This window comes from Falco cherrug, chromosome 10 (genome assembly GCF_023634085.1).
Source record: "Falco cherrug isolate bFalChe1 chromosome 10, bFalChe1.pri, whole genome shotgun sequence".
NCBI classification, from domain to species: Eukaryota; Metazoa; Chordata; class Aves; order Falconiformes; family Falconidae; genus Falco; species Falco cherrug.
The window spans coordinates 27,894,399-27,913,348 of NC_073706.1; the positions used below are offsets into that span (position 1 = coordinate 27,894,399).

The following is an 18,950-nucleotide window of genomic DNA, read 5'->3' on the forward strand; positions in this document are numbered from 1 at the left end:
AAGAGGGTTGTGATGGGGAAAAGAAAATGGATGTCTGCTTTCTTCCATATCTAATTTGTTTTGCATGCATTTGCATGCTGGCCATAGACCCATTCACACTACAGATCCCGTTTGTGAGCTGCAGATGATTTGCCAGTCAGAGCTGGCAAGTGTGCGTGTGTGTGTGTGGAGGGAAATCCAAGATTCCAGATTATGCAATATAAATGACACGTAAAAATAGAAAGGAAAAAAAAAAAAAAAGGCAGTAGCCACAATTGTGCGTGTGTGAGTGAAGGGCACAAAGAATCTCTGGACCTTTTAAGATGGTTGGAGGCACTTGGGGATAAATTCAGGAGGGGGTGGGAGGAGACCACAGGCGCAAGCCATTTCTGAACACTGATTACATGGGTAAATTGTTTGTTCCAGTGTATCACAAAGAGAAGGAGCATTATTTTTCATGCCACAGCTGTTTTGAATAAGAATAGGAATAAACTTAACTATCCTCCTCATGTTACTTACCACTAATTATGGCATATATTTACATCTATAAAACAGTGAAATTTTGGGGGACATAATTTAATGCCCCTTTATTGTGTAGATTCCTTTATTTCCATCCCACATTTGAATTTCAAAAATGTTTAGGACTTCAAAGCATCTTTAAAAGCTTGCCCTAATTATAATATGCATTACTTTCTAAAACTCCTAGTTTGCATTGCAGATTCCTGCAAATAGAGGCATTCATTTTAAACATCAATTAATATCGTCCATGCATCTTCAGATGAGTTTGGGTCTTTATTTCAGAGTTACACTGGGCTGTGACTAAGCTTTCCTCAGTTTGAAGGGTAGTTCAAGCTACTGCAGACATTAAAAATTAAGCCAATGGATCAGACCAGTAGAAAGCCCAACAGCCCAATGTTGAGTTATATCAGCTGTTTTTTTTTCCTGTGTCACTAATTAGAAAACAGCCCTCCTCCTTTCAGATGTATTTGCTCCCTGTATCTGTTCCTGTATCTGCATTGGCAGTGTCAGAGACACAAGACCCGTGGCCACGTTACCCAAGGTGTGCTCACCCCAGCACAAAGGATCCCGACGCAGGCACGCACCCACTGCACAAGACTGTAGGTTACTGAGGTCCTTTCTCAAGTCACAAAACCAGCTGAAGTACAAACTAACCGACAGGTATGCTGACGTCGCTCAGAATAAGATTAGATGGCGTGGGTCATACCTCATTGTTTTACATAGATGGGGGTTATCCTGCTAGTGACTGAGGTAACGCAGGCAGGATTGTGCACTCAACCTGCATCCAGGGAAAGGGTTCATCTGCTGATATTCTGCAGCCTTGTCTGAACTCCGCATCACTGTTCTAGGAAATGATTTTTACAATTATTTAAGAAAATTTATTTTTGTTTTCATTTTATGTCCCTGTAATCTCTGGTTTCCTATCACTGTCACACATCACTAGTACGTTGTTCCTCACTTGCTCGTTGCACTGAGCACACAACGTAGCAAGTAAAGTTCCTTCCATGTATTACTGTACAAGCCTGTCCCTGGGGTGACTCCCCTGAACTCTCTGGTTCCCAGTGACTACCTGGGATAAACAGAAGAAAAGTGACCGTGTTCAAGGTGCAAGACAAGGATCAGGAAACTGCTTTGCAGGGCGGGAAGGCTGGGTGGTTGAGGTGGTGGAAAAGGAGAGGCCTTTTCCTTTTACACCTCCTGCGCTGTTAGGTAGGAAGAGGCCCAAACGTGTGACATCCAGATGTGTCACCAGGACTGAGGCCAGAACTCATCTGTTCCCAGCATCAGGTTGTCTCTCGCAGGAGATACAATCTATATGAACCAATAAACCTCTGCAGAGCAAAACAACGCGTTGCTTTGTACTCTGTACCTGTCATGCTTTGCAAAGTCTACGCCACAACTGCCAAATGTCTTCTTGCAAGATCCCAGACCTTTCCCTCCCACTTCTTTGTATTCCAGCCTTATTACCTTGAGCACAGGGAAAACCATGCTGCTGAGAAGCCTGAAGCAGAACTAAATGGGAAAGAGAAGAGGAGTACTCTTTCCGGTTACCAGAGCTAAGCCGCTTTCTGCCTTAGTCATCCTCAACGCGAGTGCTCCTCTCTGATCTTCCTGCTTCCCGTCTTTCCTTTCCACACTAGATTTAATGTCTGAACAAAATACCCTTTGTGCTTCCTCCAGCAACCTGCTGACTTCTCTTTAAATCCGTTTACAGGCTCACCATCCCTTCTGGCATCAAATCCTTACCTTCGCTTTCAAGCTTCGACATGCCATGACACCCGCCTGCTTTCCTTCTCTGGTTCCCCTTGACTTCTTTCATTCATAGTCTCTCATTTTCTTTTGTTGACTCTCCTGACAGTGCTTTCTCACCTGTACCTACTTTCACTACACAAATTCATGTTCCTCTTTTACTCATGTTACAATCAAATTCCACCAAATGCAGATTGTGCCTGGACACCGATGCTAGGATCCACCAGCTTACAGCGCCGAGCAAACTATCGATGGTTTAATGATAATGAAGGGAGAAGAGAACAGGAAGGATGGGAAAGGGGAAATGGTTAAATAAAGAGCGAGAGAGAGCACTGTGAGTCAGCAGTAACCACACAACATGAACAGAACCTGGGAGAAGTTAAACTTTCAGAGTAGGAAGAGCTAGCGCATGATAAGGAGAGAGTGGATGCTGATTCAGAAGTGAATCTTAATTCACAAGAAAAGGATGAGAACATAAAAATCTATTTTCATATTAATAAACCTGAAGTTACTAATAGGGTCAAAAAACGTTGTCAGCAACCTTTGCCAGCGTTACACTGGTAATATATGACTGTTCAGAACAGTTTCTCAGCACTCCCCATAAAAATGGGAACAGCGTCCTTTTTTCTGAAGAAATGCCCTACTGGGGTGAAAGAAATGAAGGACAGTGAGCTGACTGTTTAGGATCTAATTCTCATGACTAATTACACAGAGATCTTCTGGTTTTCCTCGACATGTTTCTAGATGGGGAGCACCGGTGTGAAGTTTATTCCTAGAAAGTTTATTCCATCGTGACTCTCGCTGCACCCAAACACTGCCCCTGACACCTTCCCTCTGCCTCAATCAGAGAGAAAATCCACTGGCCTGTTTTAAGGTCACGGCTCAGAAAGGCATTCTCACCACATTTTAATGTATAACTCAGAAGGATGTTAGCACTGTACGGTTTTTAATCTCTTACGTTAATACAACACAAAATTGTATTAAAAGACCATTATGTTGGAAGGCACAGTGAGGTTAGGAGATGTTGGATTGAAGTTGCCTGCACATCCTGACTGCTGAACTGCATCATGATACAGCCTCTAGCTACACGAGTGCATGCTCGCCCTCTCAGCATCTATACAATATTTCCTTGTCTTCATTATTCAGTGTGGCCCAGTCCCTATTTCCTGCACATTACTCAAAACCTGTGCTGAACACAGAATTATTAATTTTATAAAGGTTTTCCTCACGGCATTATCTTGAGTCTTTATAAGCAGCTGTGAGTTTGACTTCTCAGTGACCATCTGACCTGAAGGGACGTTATCACCCCCAAATTACAGATGGGGAACTGAGGCAAGAGCGTTAAAGGTGTGCACTGCCTGTAGGAGATCAAGCAGAGAAGGCTGGCACCTGAATTTTCGATGCCATGAGTACAACACAGATCTCAATGATTCAAAGAAGATCTCTAATGGCTTTAGATATATCTCTGAGCATTCAGCATGCCTGAAAATCAGTTTCCACATTGAGAAAAAGCAGAAAATACAATACATCAATGACTCTATCACAAAACCTCTGCTGCTGCCACGCCTAATATAAAGTCTGAGGCTTGTCATGCTCTCTGGGAACTGAGAACAGGCAAGTGAGGTGACCGGCATTTTTGCCAGTGGGTTTCGCAAGTGTTTGTTATGCAAAGTGGCCTGGTGAGCTGATGGTCCTTAGTTTAAGCCCAGGTTTTGCAAGGAAATGTATTTAGTGGTCACAGACCCTTAACCTCCAAGCTCTATTCCTCTGCAGCCAGATTTCTTCTGCCCTTCTCCTTGGCCTGTTCCCAACCTTTCACATACCTGTTTCTGCCATATGCCTTCATCCCTATGTTTCCCTGCAGGCTCCTTATCTCAAATGCTCGCTCTTCCCACTGCCTCCCTCTTTTTGACCCGACATTCTCACCTGCCTTTTCCAGGCTCCTTGTCCCTGCTGTGTTTCAGCTTTCAGTTCTCTGCTGCCTCCTGTTCCCAGCCTCGTCACTCAGCCAGCCCTCAAATGCTTGGTCTACAGCTCCCATGCCCAGTTTTTAAGCCCCGTGAGTTCCTCAATGGATTTCTTTTGAAGTTCAGAACAGGTTCTGCTCAGTGGTTTATCCCTTCTACACCCAGATTTGAGAAAAGACAGTCTCCCTCATTCCTAGTTTCTGGTTCCAAATCTGGTGCCACAGAAACCCTTGGCAAGGTACGAAGTCTGGGGCATGTACAAGGTGGAGTGTGTTTCAGGTCACACAGAAAGCACTAAACACCAGGAAATCTCATCATAAGCAGTGATTCCGGATCAACCTTTTCTGGTTTCAGCCTAAACCTGTCCACCCTGTAATTAAAACCTAAATATGCCCCTTTCACTGAGGTTTTAAAAGACAAATTCAAATGTTTAGGTGGTAACTGTTGCTATGGAAAGGAGTATACCACAAAAAAATACCCCAAAAAGTTGAAGAGTAGAAAAAGCTTTAGTATAAGCAATAAGCTCCAACCTGGAGATTTGACAATCCTTTTGGACAAACCTTTAGCATCGCTAACATGAAATTTTGTGAATACAGTAAGAAAAATCTGATCTACCACTGAAATTTATCATAACTAGATCAATACACAACATCTCAGCCTTCCATTCAAATTCTTTTTTCACTCTTGCTCACCACTGGTATAAACAGATACAACTTCTGGAGCAGAGTCCCATGGCTGACTAACAGAAAGGCAAGGGGAAAGCACATGTGCTCTAGCAACCAAAAAACGTTTAGGAAAACCCCTGGCACCCTCCCAGGCTCACAGTCGTCCTGCTGCACACTCAGTTCAAACCCTGCTTGGCCCTATCTGCGTGTGGACCGATGGCAGGACTGCTACTCTGACTTTTGCATTCGGCAAGAGTTAACATAGGAAACGCTGAAGCGCGGTCCCCATCCCTGCAGCTTCCCCTGCAGCTTCTCGGACCACTAGATGGCAGTTCCCCACGTCCGAACCAGGGCTCCGTTACCTGTGCGCTCCTGCCCAGCAGCTGTGTCAAGCACAGTTGAGGCACGCATCTGCCTTTGCATCTCGTCTGCAACACAGACTTCTGGTGGGGCTGTCAACAAGAGTGGCTCTGGGCCAGCGTCCTACCTGAAGGATATACAGCTTTGCACTTTCACATGACAACAGAAGACATTTCCACAAGCGCCCCGAAGGGTGCTAAATACTAAACACAAGCCTTATTGCAAGAGAGGTTCTCCACATCATGTCTTACTCACCCAGAATTTTACGAGGAAGAAAGCATTTTGGGGCCCCTTCCCAAACAGTTCCTTTAGACCGCCCTTCTTTTCAGGAAATTTGTCATAAATCTGACGAATGTCCACCGATTCAAGCAACGGGTCACTGTAAGAATGGTTAGCGTGTCCAATGTGTACGAAGAGGTGTTTATTGTACTGCAAGAAAGAAACAGGAAAATCAGTGCTGTACAAAACAAACAGAGCTTTATCGCGGCATGGGTCTGCGTGTGCTCCTGCAGAGGGTAGCGCGCTTTGATGGATTAAATGACTTGCACATTACTCCTGGGACTATGATTTTCTGCAGCATGATTTCCATGAACAACTTCAGTGATTATGTCGTAGCCCCCTGTGAACAAGGGTCAACATCAAAAAAACCTGTGTCCCTACTGCAAACCACAAAACGTGGTCATCTTCAAGGGAGTAATTTATACTGGAAGACCCAGCGGCAGCAGTGATAGAGCCCTTTGCAGAGCATAGTAAGATGAATACACTCACGAGGAAAGCCTCCTTCTGCCTCTTTAAACCATGCATTTTAATGTCCATGTCCTCCGAGCCTGCACTTCTACTAGTGCCACAGAGCCCACACATACACACCTCCTGCCTGTCTATTCAAAAAACCCCAAACCTCTGTCTACAGCACATGCTAACGCCACTCAACCAAAAGAGACGGAAGGGATGTTCTTCTAACTCCAGAATGACAACAAGAAGGCCAGTTACTCTGTGCTGCTGTTACTATAGAAGTGGTCCTCCTTGTATGTCCTCCAGTATTTTGACCCATTTAATATTAAAGGACCAAACTTTTCCCACTTCCCTCGAGAACTAGCTCTATAGATGACCATCTCTGCCAAAACACATTCAGCTTCAATTTCCTGTTTCTTAACTTCCTCCCATTGCACCTCATTATAATCATGGGAACCCCCTTCCTGCCTGGGGGAAATCCTTGGCCCAGAGAAGTCCCCTACTGAGGCCAACACAGCCTTTTAGGGGCTGCCATTTCTCCCAGATGACAGCACCTTTCAGCACCTGAAATGAAAGCAGGAGGATGAACCCCAAAGACCTTCTGCCAGTCAGCCAGCAGCTCAGTGTCACGCAGGCAGAGTGAAGGAGCTTGAGAGCGGCAGGATTAAACATTAGGGGGTTTAACCATGCAGATCACAAAACATTTTTCTAACTCTACTGAAGGAAAGCTGATACGCAGTCAACAAACACTAGGAACCCCTGTCATATTGAACAGATGCTGTATATAAGGGGCAATTCCCAAAAGCTAAGCACAAATAAAATATTTAAAAGCCCAAAGCAGACCTCATTTAAGCTATTTTGTTTACAATATACCTGCCGAATGAACAAATTGAAATGACAAATCTAAATTAATTGGACAGCCACTCAGAGCCTTCCTTTGGTGTAAGCAGAGTCTTCCCTAGCAGATGTCCAAAACTCTGGGGAAAAGGAAATGGACTGGCTAGATTTCTGCACTTACAAAATTAAATTGAAATCTATTTAAAAATCATCTAGCACAGTGAAATCTGAATTTAGAATCAGAGAACACTCATCTGTGTATGGGGCCAAAAATGAGATACCGTCTGTGCTTTTCACAGGGTTGTATTACTTTTTTATTTTTGCGGAAGGAAAAAGGAAAGTGTAACACTTATTAAGGTGTTTGCACAAACAAGTCCAAGCCTGAGAGCACCGGTTTCACAGATTTTCCTTGCAGCTCTCTTTCAAAACAATGCTATCCCAGCTTTTCCCGTGCACGCGTGGAAATCTTGGCCAGACTTTAGTTAGTGCATGTGGAGTCCAAAAGGGGCAGAGCTGATCCAAAGAAATTGCTTCTACCTTGAAGATGAAAACAGGCATGGCAGAGAAATAAATGGGCGACGGAGAGCTGAATGCATGCATGCAGGAGTGAGTGTGCCCAGGAATGTGTGCCAGCTAGCCCTCGCCCAGCACTGGTTTAGCTTGCACACTGGTCATTCACGCATGATACAGGAAATCTGTACTGGTTGGCAACCAGGAGTGCCTACCATAACACCGTCCACGGTCAGATTTAGCATGTTACTCAGCAGTGGCACAAGTGGACTAAGGAGACGTTTCAATGTGACAAACGAAACGAAACCAAAAAATGTCAAGAAACACGAGAAAGTACCATGGCTCTGACTTCTGTTTTTTTGACATCATCACATATTTGTCTTGTAGCACTAAGCAAATAACTAAAAGTCATGCTGAACATTTCTGATGTATCTTGCTGCCTACTGAAAAACTTCGATCTCAGTACAACGTATCAGTGCCCCATATACCTGGGAACTGCCAGGTTCTCCTGCACCCAGGAAAGCGACCTCCCCAAAAGGGTGTCTCTCTCCCAGGCTCAAAAGTGGCTATGGAGGGAAGGAGGAAGGGAGAGCTGTATTTTACGGTTTGGCCACTGCAAATTCCCAAGGCAATTCAAACACTGTGCCTTGTTCTGCAAACCAGGAAAAAATACAAAATGCTCAGTATCCAAACATTAGTAAAATCAAAGACATTTATAGGACCACAGAGCATCAAGTCTCAATACTGTTTAAATATAAAAGCAAAGTTAAAGGCAGCTGTAAAGCTACCACAGTTGTCTGCAGAGCTTGCCAAAGTACCAGATGCTGCTGCAGCAAAATTTCCGAGGGGGTACAGTAGGACAGATGGTATGACATCACCTGACAACATTCTTAGGACCGAAATGTTTATTTTGATATTGCAATATGTGATTATTTTCTCCTTATGTTGCTGCAATTCCTATGCTAAGTACAATCATTACTAAGCTAATTAGATATGGCATATTTCTACAAACTAACAAACAATATAATACTCGGAGCAGCAGGGTAAATGGATACTGAACTGATCCCTATCATTTTTATACAAACATACTGCATGACAGGAATTTATGTGTAGATGAAAGCAAAGAACCTAAATTTTATGCCTGTATTTTTGAGCCCATTAGTGTCTGAACAGCTTACAAACATGCTCATTATATTGAGAATTCACTGTTATTTTAGACTAAGTATTCCAGAGCCATTGAAGTATATTAGATGCTGAGGAATTTACCCATGTGACAACATTTAAAGGATTTTCATCTGGCATTGGGGTAATAATGTGCTTTAGATGCTGTAACCATCATAGGTCAAATCCTGTATTTTCTGAGAATAAAAACTATATGAAAATACAAAGAACATCTTCGGCTATGTCTGAAGCATCTGCATTACATGACATGCCCTGGAGATGGCCGCCTCTTACTGAGTTCGTTTTCTTAAGAAAATTTTAACTATCCAAAGAATGCAGTAAAGCCATGAAATATGACTGTTGTCAAATAATACCACGAGAAAAATTATAATCCACTTAGGAATTTAGAAGAACCAAGACAAATTGCCAATGGCAGGGGATGCAAGCATTTAAGCTAGTGCAGAACAAAGACAAACCACCTACATTTGTTTTATCAGCCAGCATATATATTTGTAACCTCTCCTCACCAATTTTGCACTTGTATTCTAAGGCAAAGCCTTTCTGGTCCATGAAACGCATGTTTGCAAGTTGCTACAGCTCTCTCTGTCACATCCCCATGCTTTCCCATACCTGTGGAGCTAAAGCCAAGCCTTGACAAGCCTGTATAGGACCAAGTTTTTAATTAAACAGTAGCGTCCAAGATACAGATGGCAGCGAAGCTAACCCTCTCAAGCTCCCAGTGCAGGTGAGCTGGGCATGCCGATCTGCTGGGGTACCTGCTCCGTCACTGCTCCTGTCCACCGGGGCTGCACGACCCTACAACGCCATGCTGAGCAGCACGTGGGGGCGAGCAGCTCCCCAGGCCCTGCCGAGGCTGGGTGACAGGGATGCGGAGCAAAATGGAAGGCAAGCGGCCTGAGAGAGGGCCCTTGGGAGGTGCTTCTCTGGGGATACAATCAGAGGATCATAGAATCATTTAGGTTGGAAAAGACGTTTCAGTTCATCAGGTCCAGCTGTTAAATGACCTCGCTCATGGGCACAGCACCCTGACTGCAAGGGCGCTGCACCCTCCCGTTGCACCCAGAGGCACAGCTGTGACTGAACTCCCCTCAAACCACGCTCACACGCCTGGGAGTCTCTGCAGACACCCCTGGCCTGCAGTGGCACAGCGAGCTGGTGCCTTGCTGACCTCGCACACCCACAGGAGGGTTGAGCAGGATACAGGTGGCAGCACTCTGCTGCCTCGTCTGCCCTGCACAGCCTAATGACAGCCCCTCACCAGCTGGGCTGCTCCGTCACAGCTGTAGGTTCCTGCAAATTTCAAGCGTAACAACCACGAGGGTGACGCCATCTATATTATCACTTGCAGCAACAAGCCCCTGTGAGAAAATACCATGGGGAGAGGCTGGCAACTTGAACAGATCATGTGCCCAAAGAGACTCCACCACCCAAAGAAGGACATTAAAAAGGCTCATGTTGCAGGTCTTCCCTCTTCCCGACAGAGGGACAGACCCTCGGCTCTCTTTGCACTGAATATATTCTGCACTGGAGGTTACAAGGACTCCTGCCGCAGCTCAGAGGGACAGGTGAGTGGAAGGCAGGTGGGACTGTCACCAAAAAGAGAGAAACCAGCACTGCTCAAGTGCCTGGCAACTCCACAGACTGGTCCAAGCTGCACTTCTGGAGGAAAAAGGAGCCAGGTGGGGTAGACTGATGGAAAAACAATCACTAGTATATCAGCAGTCTGTGTGTGGCTCTAACCTGTGCCCTGCCCAGCCTCAGCTCTGCTGTCTTGCTGAATCTTGTAAATCTGACACTCTTTAATTTCCTGCCGATGCAAGAAAATCACTTGGTCTGCCAACAGTTTTTCTTATTTCTACCAAAACACCAGTAACTGAGTATTTCATTCCTGTTGCTGTTGTCCTCCACTGAAGCAGATTGGGAGTTATATTTATAACATTTTAATGCTATAATTGGAGTCTGTACCAACTCCTGTTACTAAGGTTTTTAACACTTTCATGTGAAATGTTAATTGAACTTTTTTTGTTTGTATGCTATGATACAACTGCACGGTCAACCTAGTCTTTCAGGGACCTCCACGCATTCACACCTGCCTGGATCCACTCAGGCATTGAATCTGGAATGTGAAGTAAAAGGAGATCTTCGGCTACTTTATGGTTGCAGAAATAGAGAGGTAGGTGACGAATGAGAGTGGTTCCCAGCCCTGACACATCAGTGCTGCCCAGCGCTTCCCAGCTACTGCCACAGGAGTCCCAGTGTGAAACTGGGACTTGCTGGCTGGGCAAGGTGCTCACACATTTTCATCAGCTTTCCTGTGGCAGTGAAGACACATCCTGCAGTTCTGGCCTGTCTGATTTGAGACCCTGAGGTCCCAATTCCAGAAGTGCTGAGTGCTCAGATGGGAAAATTATGCCTGAAAATCGGAAGCTCTCAATAATGCTAAGTATTCTGCAAAATCAGGCTCATGACAAATCAAAGGGGACCCTCAAAATCAGTGGCCCATTCATTCTTTTGCACCTGAACTTCTTGCGTTTGTCAAATGTGAGTAATAATGCTCCTTCATCTAAAAAATGACTGCACTAATACATCTGTGAAATGCAAATGAGGGAATTATTAATTCTGTTTGAAGGAGAGGTTAGACAGCACGCAGCAAGCAGGGCACAGGGCCACGCATTTCAACAACAGAAGAAAACAAACTACTGAATAGTTGCTTATCAAAAGAAGGGCCATCTACATCTACACTGAATGAAGCAGGAACAAATAAACATGTGAGCATGTAATTAACTGCTGCATTGTAGAGCAGACATACGAGGACATTTCCCAACTTCTGAGAGCCTGACTTTGCAGCCCAGCTAGGCAGTTTTGGGGTGGGTGTAGGGGTGTGGGAAGCTGCAGTGGAACGAGACGGGAGACCTCGGGGCAGAGGCACAGCCAGGTGCAAAGTCCCTCGGGGCGAGCACGAGCACTTCTAACTACAGGCGCTTGAATATGAATATTTTACAGAGCATGACACTCGCTTCCCAGGGCTAACACGTAGCTCTCCAGCACCGTAAAAGAAATGACCCTTGCGTTTCATTAAACTTTGATTTCAGATTAAAATGATCCCAGATCCTGAGTCTGCTACTCCAAGAGATTTATCCTAATGTGGGTTTGCTCCCTTGTCCTTTCACATCACTTGGGGTTCAGCACGCAGGCAGGGCAGGCACCGCGAGGGAGACGCACAGCCACAACCCACCACGCTGCCAACGCCAGTCCAGCTCACGCGTCCCCCCACTCCTCCTCCCCGTGAGAACAGTGCAGCGCTGTGCAAGGCTGTGGGAGGCAGAGGGCCCCCCACTGCGATGACCCCCCTGATTTTACGGCTCTCCTGGGCTCATCGCAGGAGCTGTGTGCCCGGGCTCCACTCCAGCTACCCCACAGCCCCACTCGCTCGCTCCTTCCCTCCTCGCCGATCTCACATTTCCCTGGGCAGGGCCGGTGCCCTGTGCGATGCCCGGCAGCGATTTCCAGCGCCGGGGCTTTGTGCGACGGCAGGGCTGGGGCACGGCCGCGGTGCGGGCCCGGCAGAGGGAGCTGCCATGGCTGCCGCAGCGCTCCGACCCAGCTACGCGAAAGCAGCGCTTTTAAATTTGCTGGGAAATTTCCGGCAGCAGCAGTGGGCTTTGAGAAACGGGAGAGCGCGTGTGAAGGCAGCGGCGAGAGCGCGCTCCGGCCCCCGCAGTCTTCCCACCCGTCCTCAGCGCCTAGTGCGGGCTGACTGCGAGGAACAGACTGCGCTCGGTCCCTCTACCCGCGCCACCGTGTTTTCACGCCAGGCCCCTCCCTTGAAAAGCCCATGACGCTACAGCTGGGCTGGGGGAGCTGGCCCAGGCCTCCTGCCGCATCTCCGCGGGGTCCCCCGGGAATGCCGCCAGCCAGGCCTGCTGCGATGCCGTGGTTTCAAGATTGGAGCCTGCGCCAATACTGGACCCCCTTAAAGTGGTTTCTTGGCACTTCTAACTACAGACACCTGAATATGAACATTTTACAGAGCATGACATTCGCTTCCCAGGGCCAACACGTAGCTCTCCAGCACTGCAAAAGAAATGACCCTTGCGTTTTGTTAAACTTTGTCTGATTTCAGATTAAAACGACCCCAAATCCTGAGTCTGCTACTCCAAGACATTTATCCTAATGTGGTTTGCTCCCATCCTTTCATATCACAAAAACGCTACACCGAGAACTTCGTTATGACTGAAACGCTGAACTGCTTTTTATACGCTTTACAGGGAATACAGAAAGGATAAACAATGCCTGTGGCAATGGATATTGTTCAAAGATGGAGGGCTTCTTTTGAAAAGACCTCATTTATTTTTCATCACTTAGGTGGTTTGATTAACTTTGCTGAATTTTACTGCATTTGGCTAATGATGGCAGGCTGTTTTTATGGCCCTTGAGCAATTGCTTTCACTTTCTCGTTCTCAGGCACAATTCTCCCTGGGCTTACAAAGCCCTTTTACAACAATAATAAAACTTGAATTAAAACATAAAGAATATTTTATTTCTTCACCACACTTTAAAATACATTTTGAAATTTGGACCTAACACAATCTGACAGTTTGGATAGGTGGATTAATACTGAAAACACCCATCACCCATGTTCTTTACAGCCCTATATAGGTATTTTAGATGTAAAGCTGTCTGAAGCTCTCACAGTCGAAACAAATGTGGCAGCAAGAGTGAGAAACCTCAAAGAGGAAGAGAAGAAAGGGGAGTTTTTGTTGGGTGGCGGCAGGGTTTTTTTCCTGATTGGAAAGCAAGCTTGAATATATATATGTATATGTATATATATAAAAAAAATCAGAATTATTATAATTTCAGTGTTACAGTCTTACAATTTTATAGCCCCTGTGTAACAGTCAGTTGCTTAGATCTCTTCTAATCTGCTCGCATACTGAGTTTATATTTGTTAGGGAACATGGGATTACTTGGTTTAAGCATTTGTCCTGAACTTTCACAGAACCACTGCAGTAAAAATGGAAAGTCCCCATTAAGGAAAACCTGTCATGAAAGCAGCAGATGGGTATATAAACTTGTTAATCTGTTGAGAATACAGTTACATAGGGTAGGCAATAATTAAAGGTAACTAAAAGGCTGGTGCTTGGACCCACAAGGGCAGCTTCTATGCACCATTTAGGAATTATACTTGAGCACAAAATACCACAAAAGGAAAGTACAGCCTGACGTTTGGAAACCTAATTGATTTTCGTGTAAAAGGAGGAGTAATTTTACCCATCTAACTGCAGAGTCAGTATTCCAAGATTTTGTAACTGTGCCATCTTATTTCCCACAGACTTATCTTCTGCCATGCAGAGTTACAGCGAGGGTTGCTTATTGTTTCTATATTTTTTTCTTTTGTAAATGGAACAATTTTGTGGCTAGGGAAGGGAAAAAAAGTCAACAGCCCTCCACAAGTGACAGGACTCCACAGAGCACATTTCCGACCCACCAGAATGCCCACTCTAAATTAACACAACTGCCTGACATTGCAGGGCTTTTGTACTTTTAAACACCAATTGCCATTGGAAGAACCCCAGCAATGTTTAAGGCCCCACTCCTACAATGAGCTCCCTGTGGGTGGACCTTTGTGGCCACACACAGCCCCACTGAAGCTGCTGGGTGTCACCTCGGGCAGACAGACCTACATTTCTAATTGCTGTACAGGAATACAGACTGCAAGGGGCTCCAGGTGCCACGTCAAATAAACTTTTTTCAATAACCTTCCAGGTTACATTTTAAGGTGGAATTGGTCTGTCTGCCCCCACTACTATAAGGCTTTCTCACCTGCTTTTGGGATGGGGGAGAGAAGGAGGAAGGGTCATCTTGTTTTAATAAAATGTTGGAAATGCATCTAATCAAAATAATGTATTATGTCATTTTCTGTAAAAAGTCAGAAGTGTAATGAACACGTAACTATCTTTTTTTCGGAAGATACATGAGAACTCTCACACAGTTCTCACGTAGCAGCATATACATATATTCATTTCTGAGGTCAGCAAAGGCACAAAGGCATACAGGAGATGCAGCAACCACAGCACATGCCTAAACGACTTCATATGCACGTTGTGCAAAACACACATCTTGCCTTGCTTGCTGATTTTGTTATTAAAAAGTAATAAAACCCCATTCTTGCTATGCTATGCAAACCATATCTGCAATAAAATGTAGCACCAACACAAAGAAAGATGTACAAAACCACAGGCAGAATTCACATTTTCTTCAATGAAGCTGGGGGTTGGCTCTCGCCTCCTCCAAAAATGACTTTTGAGGCTTGCTGGAAAAGCCTGTGCATTGGAGACGGGGAGGGCTGGTAGGAGGCAGCGCCCCTCAGTGCTATCCCTGCAGACAGGCATGCACGACTGCCTCTGCAGCAAATGTCCTTCTGCATTTGCCCTGGAAACTAGTCACACTGTCTTGGGTTTTTTTTGTTTTTCTATGCTCTTGTTTAAGATTCAAATAATCAAATTTATTTAATTTGATCTAAACAATGCCTCCCCTTCTCCTGACTCCCCTTTCCTGGGCAGTGGTGGTGACATGCTGCCCATGGAAGCTTATCCCTTGGCCCCCACACTCCAGGTTGTCCCCACGCAGCCCTTGCACAACACTGTCCCACTGCTCTTGCAGTGTAGGCGTAAAGAATCATCTAAATTGGGATTAATGCATGACTAGGAATTGACTTTTCTTCGTGTCTCATTTTTGCACTGTTACAGCACAGGAGTAGCTGTTTTTTAAAAACAAGTCTGGGTAGTTTGACGCTCTTGCTTGTCTAGCAAACCTCCTGCATAAATGCTCTGCATTTAAAAGGTGGGTTTCTCAGCAGTATGCTCGCAAGCTGGGACAAGCTCCAGTCGGCCTCACTGCACCCTCAGGAATTCCAAATAATATCAGTTTACTCCAAAAAAGGCTTTACAGTATTTACGGGGCCATCCTGGGTAACCATATTTCCACTCAGGCCTCCACTCTTTCTCTGCAGTGCCAGTGGATGTGCTGCATTCCCCAGAGCCTGCACCTGCCTGGAAAGTGAGAGCCCCAACGTGTCCCCAGGCCGCCCGCCCACCCCCCCACTGTGAGCACAGCCGCCTCCGAGCCGTGCCACCGGGGCAGCGCAGGACCCACGGCTCCTTCCCTGCCAAAGCAGCACCTTCTCATTGTTGGTCTGTCAATCACGTTGTGAATATATTCATGTCACTCAGCTGGTTTCACGGCGCAGACACCAGTGGTGTGACGGGCAACCACGTGTTATCTGTTAAGAGTACACTTGGCTGGAGGGAGATATTTCTTAGAGGGAAAGACATAAAAGTTACTTAGTTGTGATCTCTCATTCACTCCCTTTTATGTGAAGCCACACAAATACACAGAGGTGTCTACACCTTTTAAGCCCATGGGTTTGCAAATAGTTTTGCATTATGAACACCAATAGCAAAAGGATAATTAGGTAGTATACTAGCAAAATAGTAAATCATAATACACTGAAATGCCAGTTCATTCACATACAGCACCATAATGCTGAGCATTACATGGCTGCATCCTGTTTTCCCGATAAACTCGAGGCACACACCTAACACCCTGGTACGCGGCAATCTGGGCATGGCAGAGCCCATGGATCAGCGGGATACGTTACACGGGTTCAGCGAGCCAAGGACTCCAAAAGCTGCCTATCAAAAAGGCTACCTGACGAGAAAACCTGGATGTTGTGTTTCTGCATCAGAAATACACACCGCTGTCTGGATTGAGTCAGGGCTGGGGATGGAAAAGGCATTCCAGCTGTGAATTAGTCTGGAGGACACTACGGTGAAGCTTTAGCCCACCAGAGGCAGGATTGCCGGGAAAGCGTGGGAATCAGGGCCGTGGGAAGACAGAGGGATTGCAGGGAAACCATGCGGCATCTAACAGTCAGGTAAGCACAGAGATAACCGTACCTGCTGCCAAACACTTCCTCCCTCAAAGTTAATTTAACCTGGCAAAAGGTGACATTTAGCAAACCAACACGCTGCCACATATTTAGTGTATGAATAGCTGAGATACGGTGTATTTTCATAGGGATGTTTCTTCGCCAGGAGCATTCCTCTGTTGTAAGGTTTCTGGGCTATGTCTCCCATCTCCATTATGCAGGGTAAACACTCCCTGGATAACACCCCTGGCCAAAGCCCATAAATGCTATGGTTTCCAGTGCTGCATTATAAGGAGCAAGTGATAGCTTCTCTCTGCCTCAAGCTGCTGTATTTTACCAGGAATCTGAACAAGAATGGCCCATCTGTATCACCCATTCATGACAGTATTTGCTTTTCAGAAATTCTCTCATTAAAAATTCTCAGGTTCAAGCGGAAAGAAGCTCTTTTTATTTATTTGTGATGCAGTAGAAAGAGTGCTAGGCTACTAACAAATGTTCTTGGTAAATATATGATGATTAATATCAAGGTTCAAGGCTTATTGGACTAAATGAAATATTAAAGCCAACTTCATAAACTACCCTTGCAGGTATAGAATGCAGACTAAAATGCAAAACAAAAACAAATGCTTCCTAAAAAAAAAAATCCCTAAAAAATCCAAACCTTGGATTGGACCCCAAGACACAATTAAAGATCAAGGAAGACTGAATGATTGGACATCTAGATACATAACCTCAATCAAAAATAAAAATAATGTTGATACACTTAAATGGTACATGCTTGGGAAGATGGAACCAAAAGGGATAATCCTGATACTCAGAGGCTATCCCAAATGTCAGGTACTGAAAATAATGTGCACAGTTTCTATGCACGTCTTTAATTTTGCTTCTGCTAGGAAACAGATTAGGCTTTAATTTAAATGTAAAGTACTGAATTACTGCCAAAAAGACGATGTGATTTGGTACAACTGCTAAACTAGGTCAACAGTGAGACAGGTGCCATATCAAAGCACGCCTGCTTTCAGAGAGGCCTCTCACTTCTGCAAATGGGCAAAAAGAGGGCAAGAAAGGAAAACACAGTACTACAGTAAAAGGAGTATTACACTGAGCAGTAGCGAATGCAGAAATACCATGTGTATTCCATCAGGCTTAACCCTGGAAAGCATCCTCAGAATGTAGGGAGCAACAAAGAAAAGCTGAAGATTAGCGGACACGAGGGCAACACTTACTGATTCGGGATCCCTCTGCTGTTCAAGGAAAGCTGAAAACTCCACCAGCCTGAGCTTGGTCGTACCAATCGATCGGCCCTGCCACGCAGGCACTGAGGGAGCTGGAGCTGACGTAGGCTCAAATCCTAAAAGAAAGGAACCATTTTCATGCAGAAGTTGACAATTCCTCAGTTTATGTTCTCCGAGTTAAATATAATCGGGAATTATGCATGCAGCCCTTGGATGTTTGTATTAATTTTAGCAAATAATGAATTCAGAATGAGTTAAAATTGGAAAACCACAGAACAATATGTAGAAAAAGAGGTCGCAACCCAGCAAGCTAATAATGGTGCAAATAAAAGACTGACTTCTTTGTTTCCTTGGGGCTGTAACTCACTGTAGAATTTTTGTTTAAATTATATACTAGATTATAGAGATTTATAGAGAGTTCACATAGACTTATACCTGACCCTTCCTCAGAAACTGGCAGCAAGACTCACACAAGATATTACTGCCTTGGGAGTCAAGAACTGGCCCCTATTTCTGGCTCCTAATGTGCCACATGTTACAAGTAAATCACCTCTTCTTGCCTATTTTTCCTGCTACTCTCAATTCCCCTCTCCTATTTAGAGTATAAGGCTTCCAAGGCAGGGACTGTCTCTTACTATCTATTTGCACATTGAGTCTTTGACTTCTTCTGGAGCTTTTAGGCAGCATTATATTACAGATAATAAAAAATAATTATTGTAGAGAGCCAAATCATACCCTGAAAAGAAAAATAAGGTTTTAAATTGATAATAAAGAGGGAATGACATGATCTAGAGAGAGAAGGGATGTTAACCACCATCTCTAATTCACCTCAAGAGAAGAAATAAATGCTATCTCTTGCTCCTCATCATGGGAAATTAGACGAGAAGGAAACAAGACTGTAAAGGAAGAAGGGAGAGGCAGCAGCAGCTCGAAGGCAAAACTGATCAGGGGAGAGACACAGGCACAAGGAAGGCAGGGGAGAGGCACCAAAGGTTAGAAAACAAAGGTAATCCTAAACTAGGTTGAGAAGGAGGAAGAGGTCACAGGTAGCATGTGTCCATATCCCGTAATGGGAGTATGGTACCTGTCTCCAACCCTCAAATTTAGGCAATGAAGGTGTAAGGCTTGCATGAAATAGGAAATTACAAACGTGACTGGTTAGACATGAACAGCAATTCTAATGAAGCAAAAACTCATGCATGAGTTTTGACTGATTTAGAAATGCTAATAATCCTATTCTGAGAGAAAACATGGAAGAATAAAAAAAGGCTATTCAAAATGTCTG

At 44.9% G+C, this 18,950-nt stretch overlaps 1 protein-coding gene across 11 annotated transcripts in view; it reads right to left on the reverse strand.

Moving 5' to 3' along the window:
• Positions 1–18,950, reverse strand: part of TEAD1 (TEA domain transcription factor 1) — a 161,680-nt gene that overhangs the window by 13,168 nt on the left and 129,562 nt on the right. For all 11 annotated transcript variants that reach the window (XM_055721976.1, XM_055721975.1, XM_055721974.1 and 8 more), the window contains 2 exons: positions 17,657–17,781; positions 5,495–5,668 (listed from right to left, as the gene is read on the reverse strand). In XM_055721976.1, the coding sequence (XP_055577951.1) occupies positions 5,495–5,668; positions 17,657–17,781 (299 nt within the window). The remainder of the gene's footprint in view (positions 1–5,494; positions 5,669–17,656; positions 17,782–18,950) is intronic.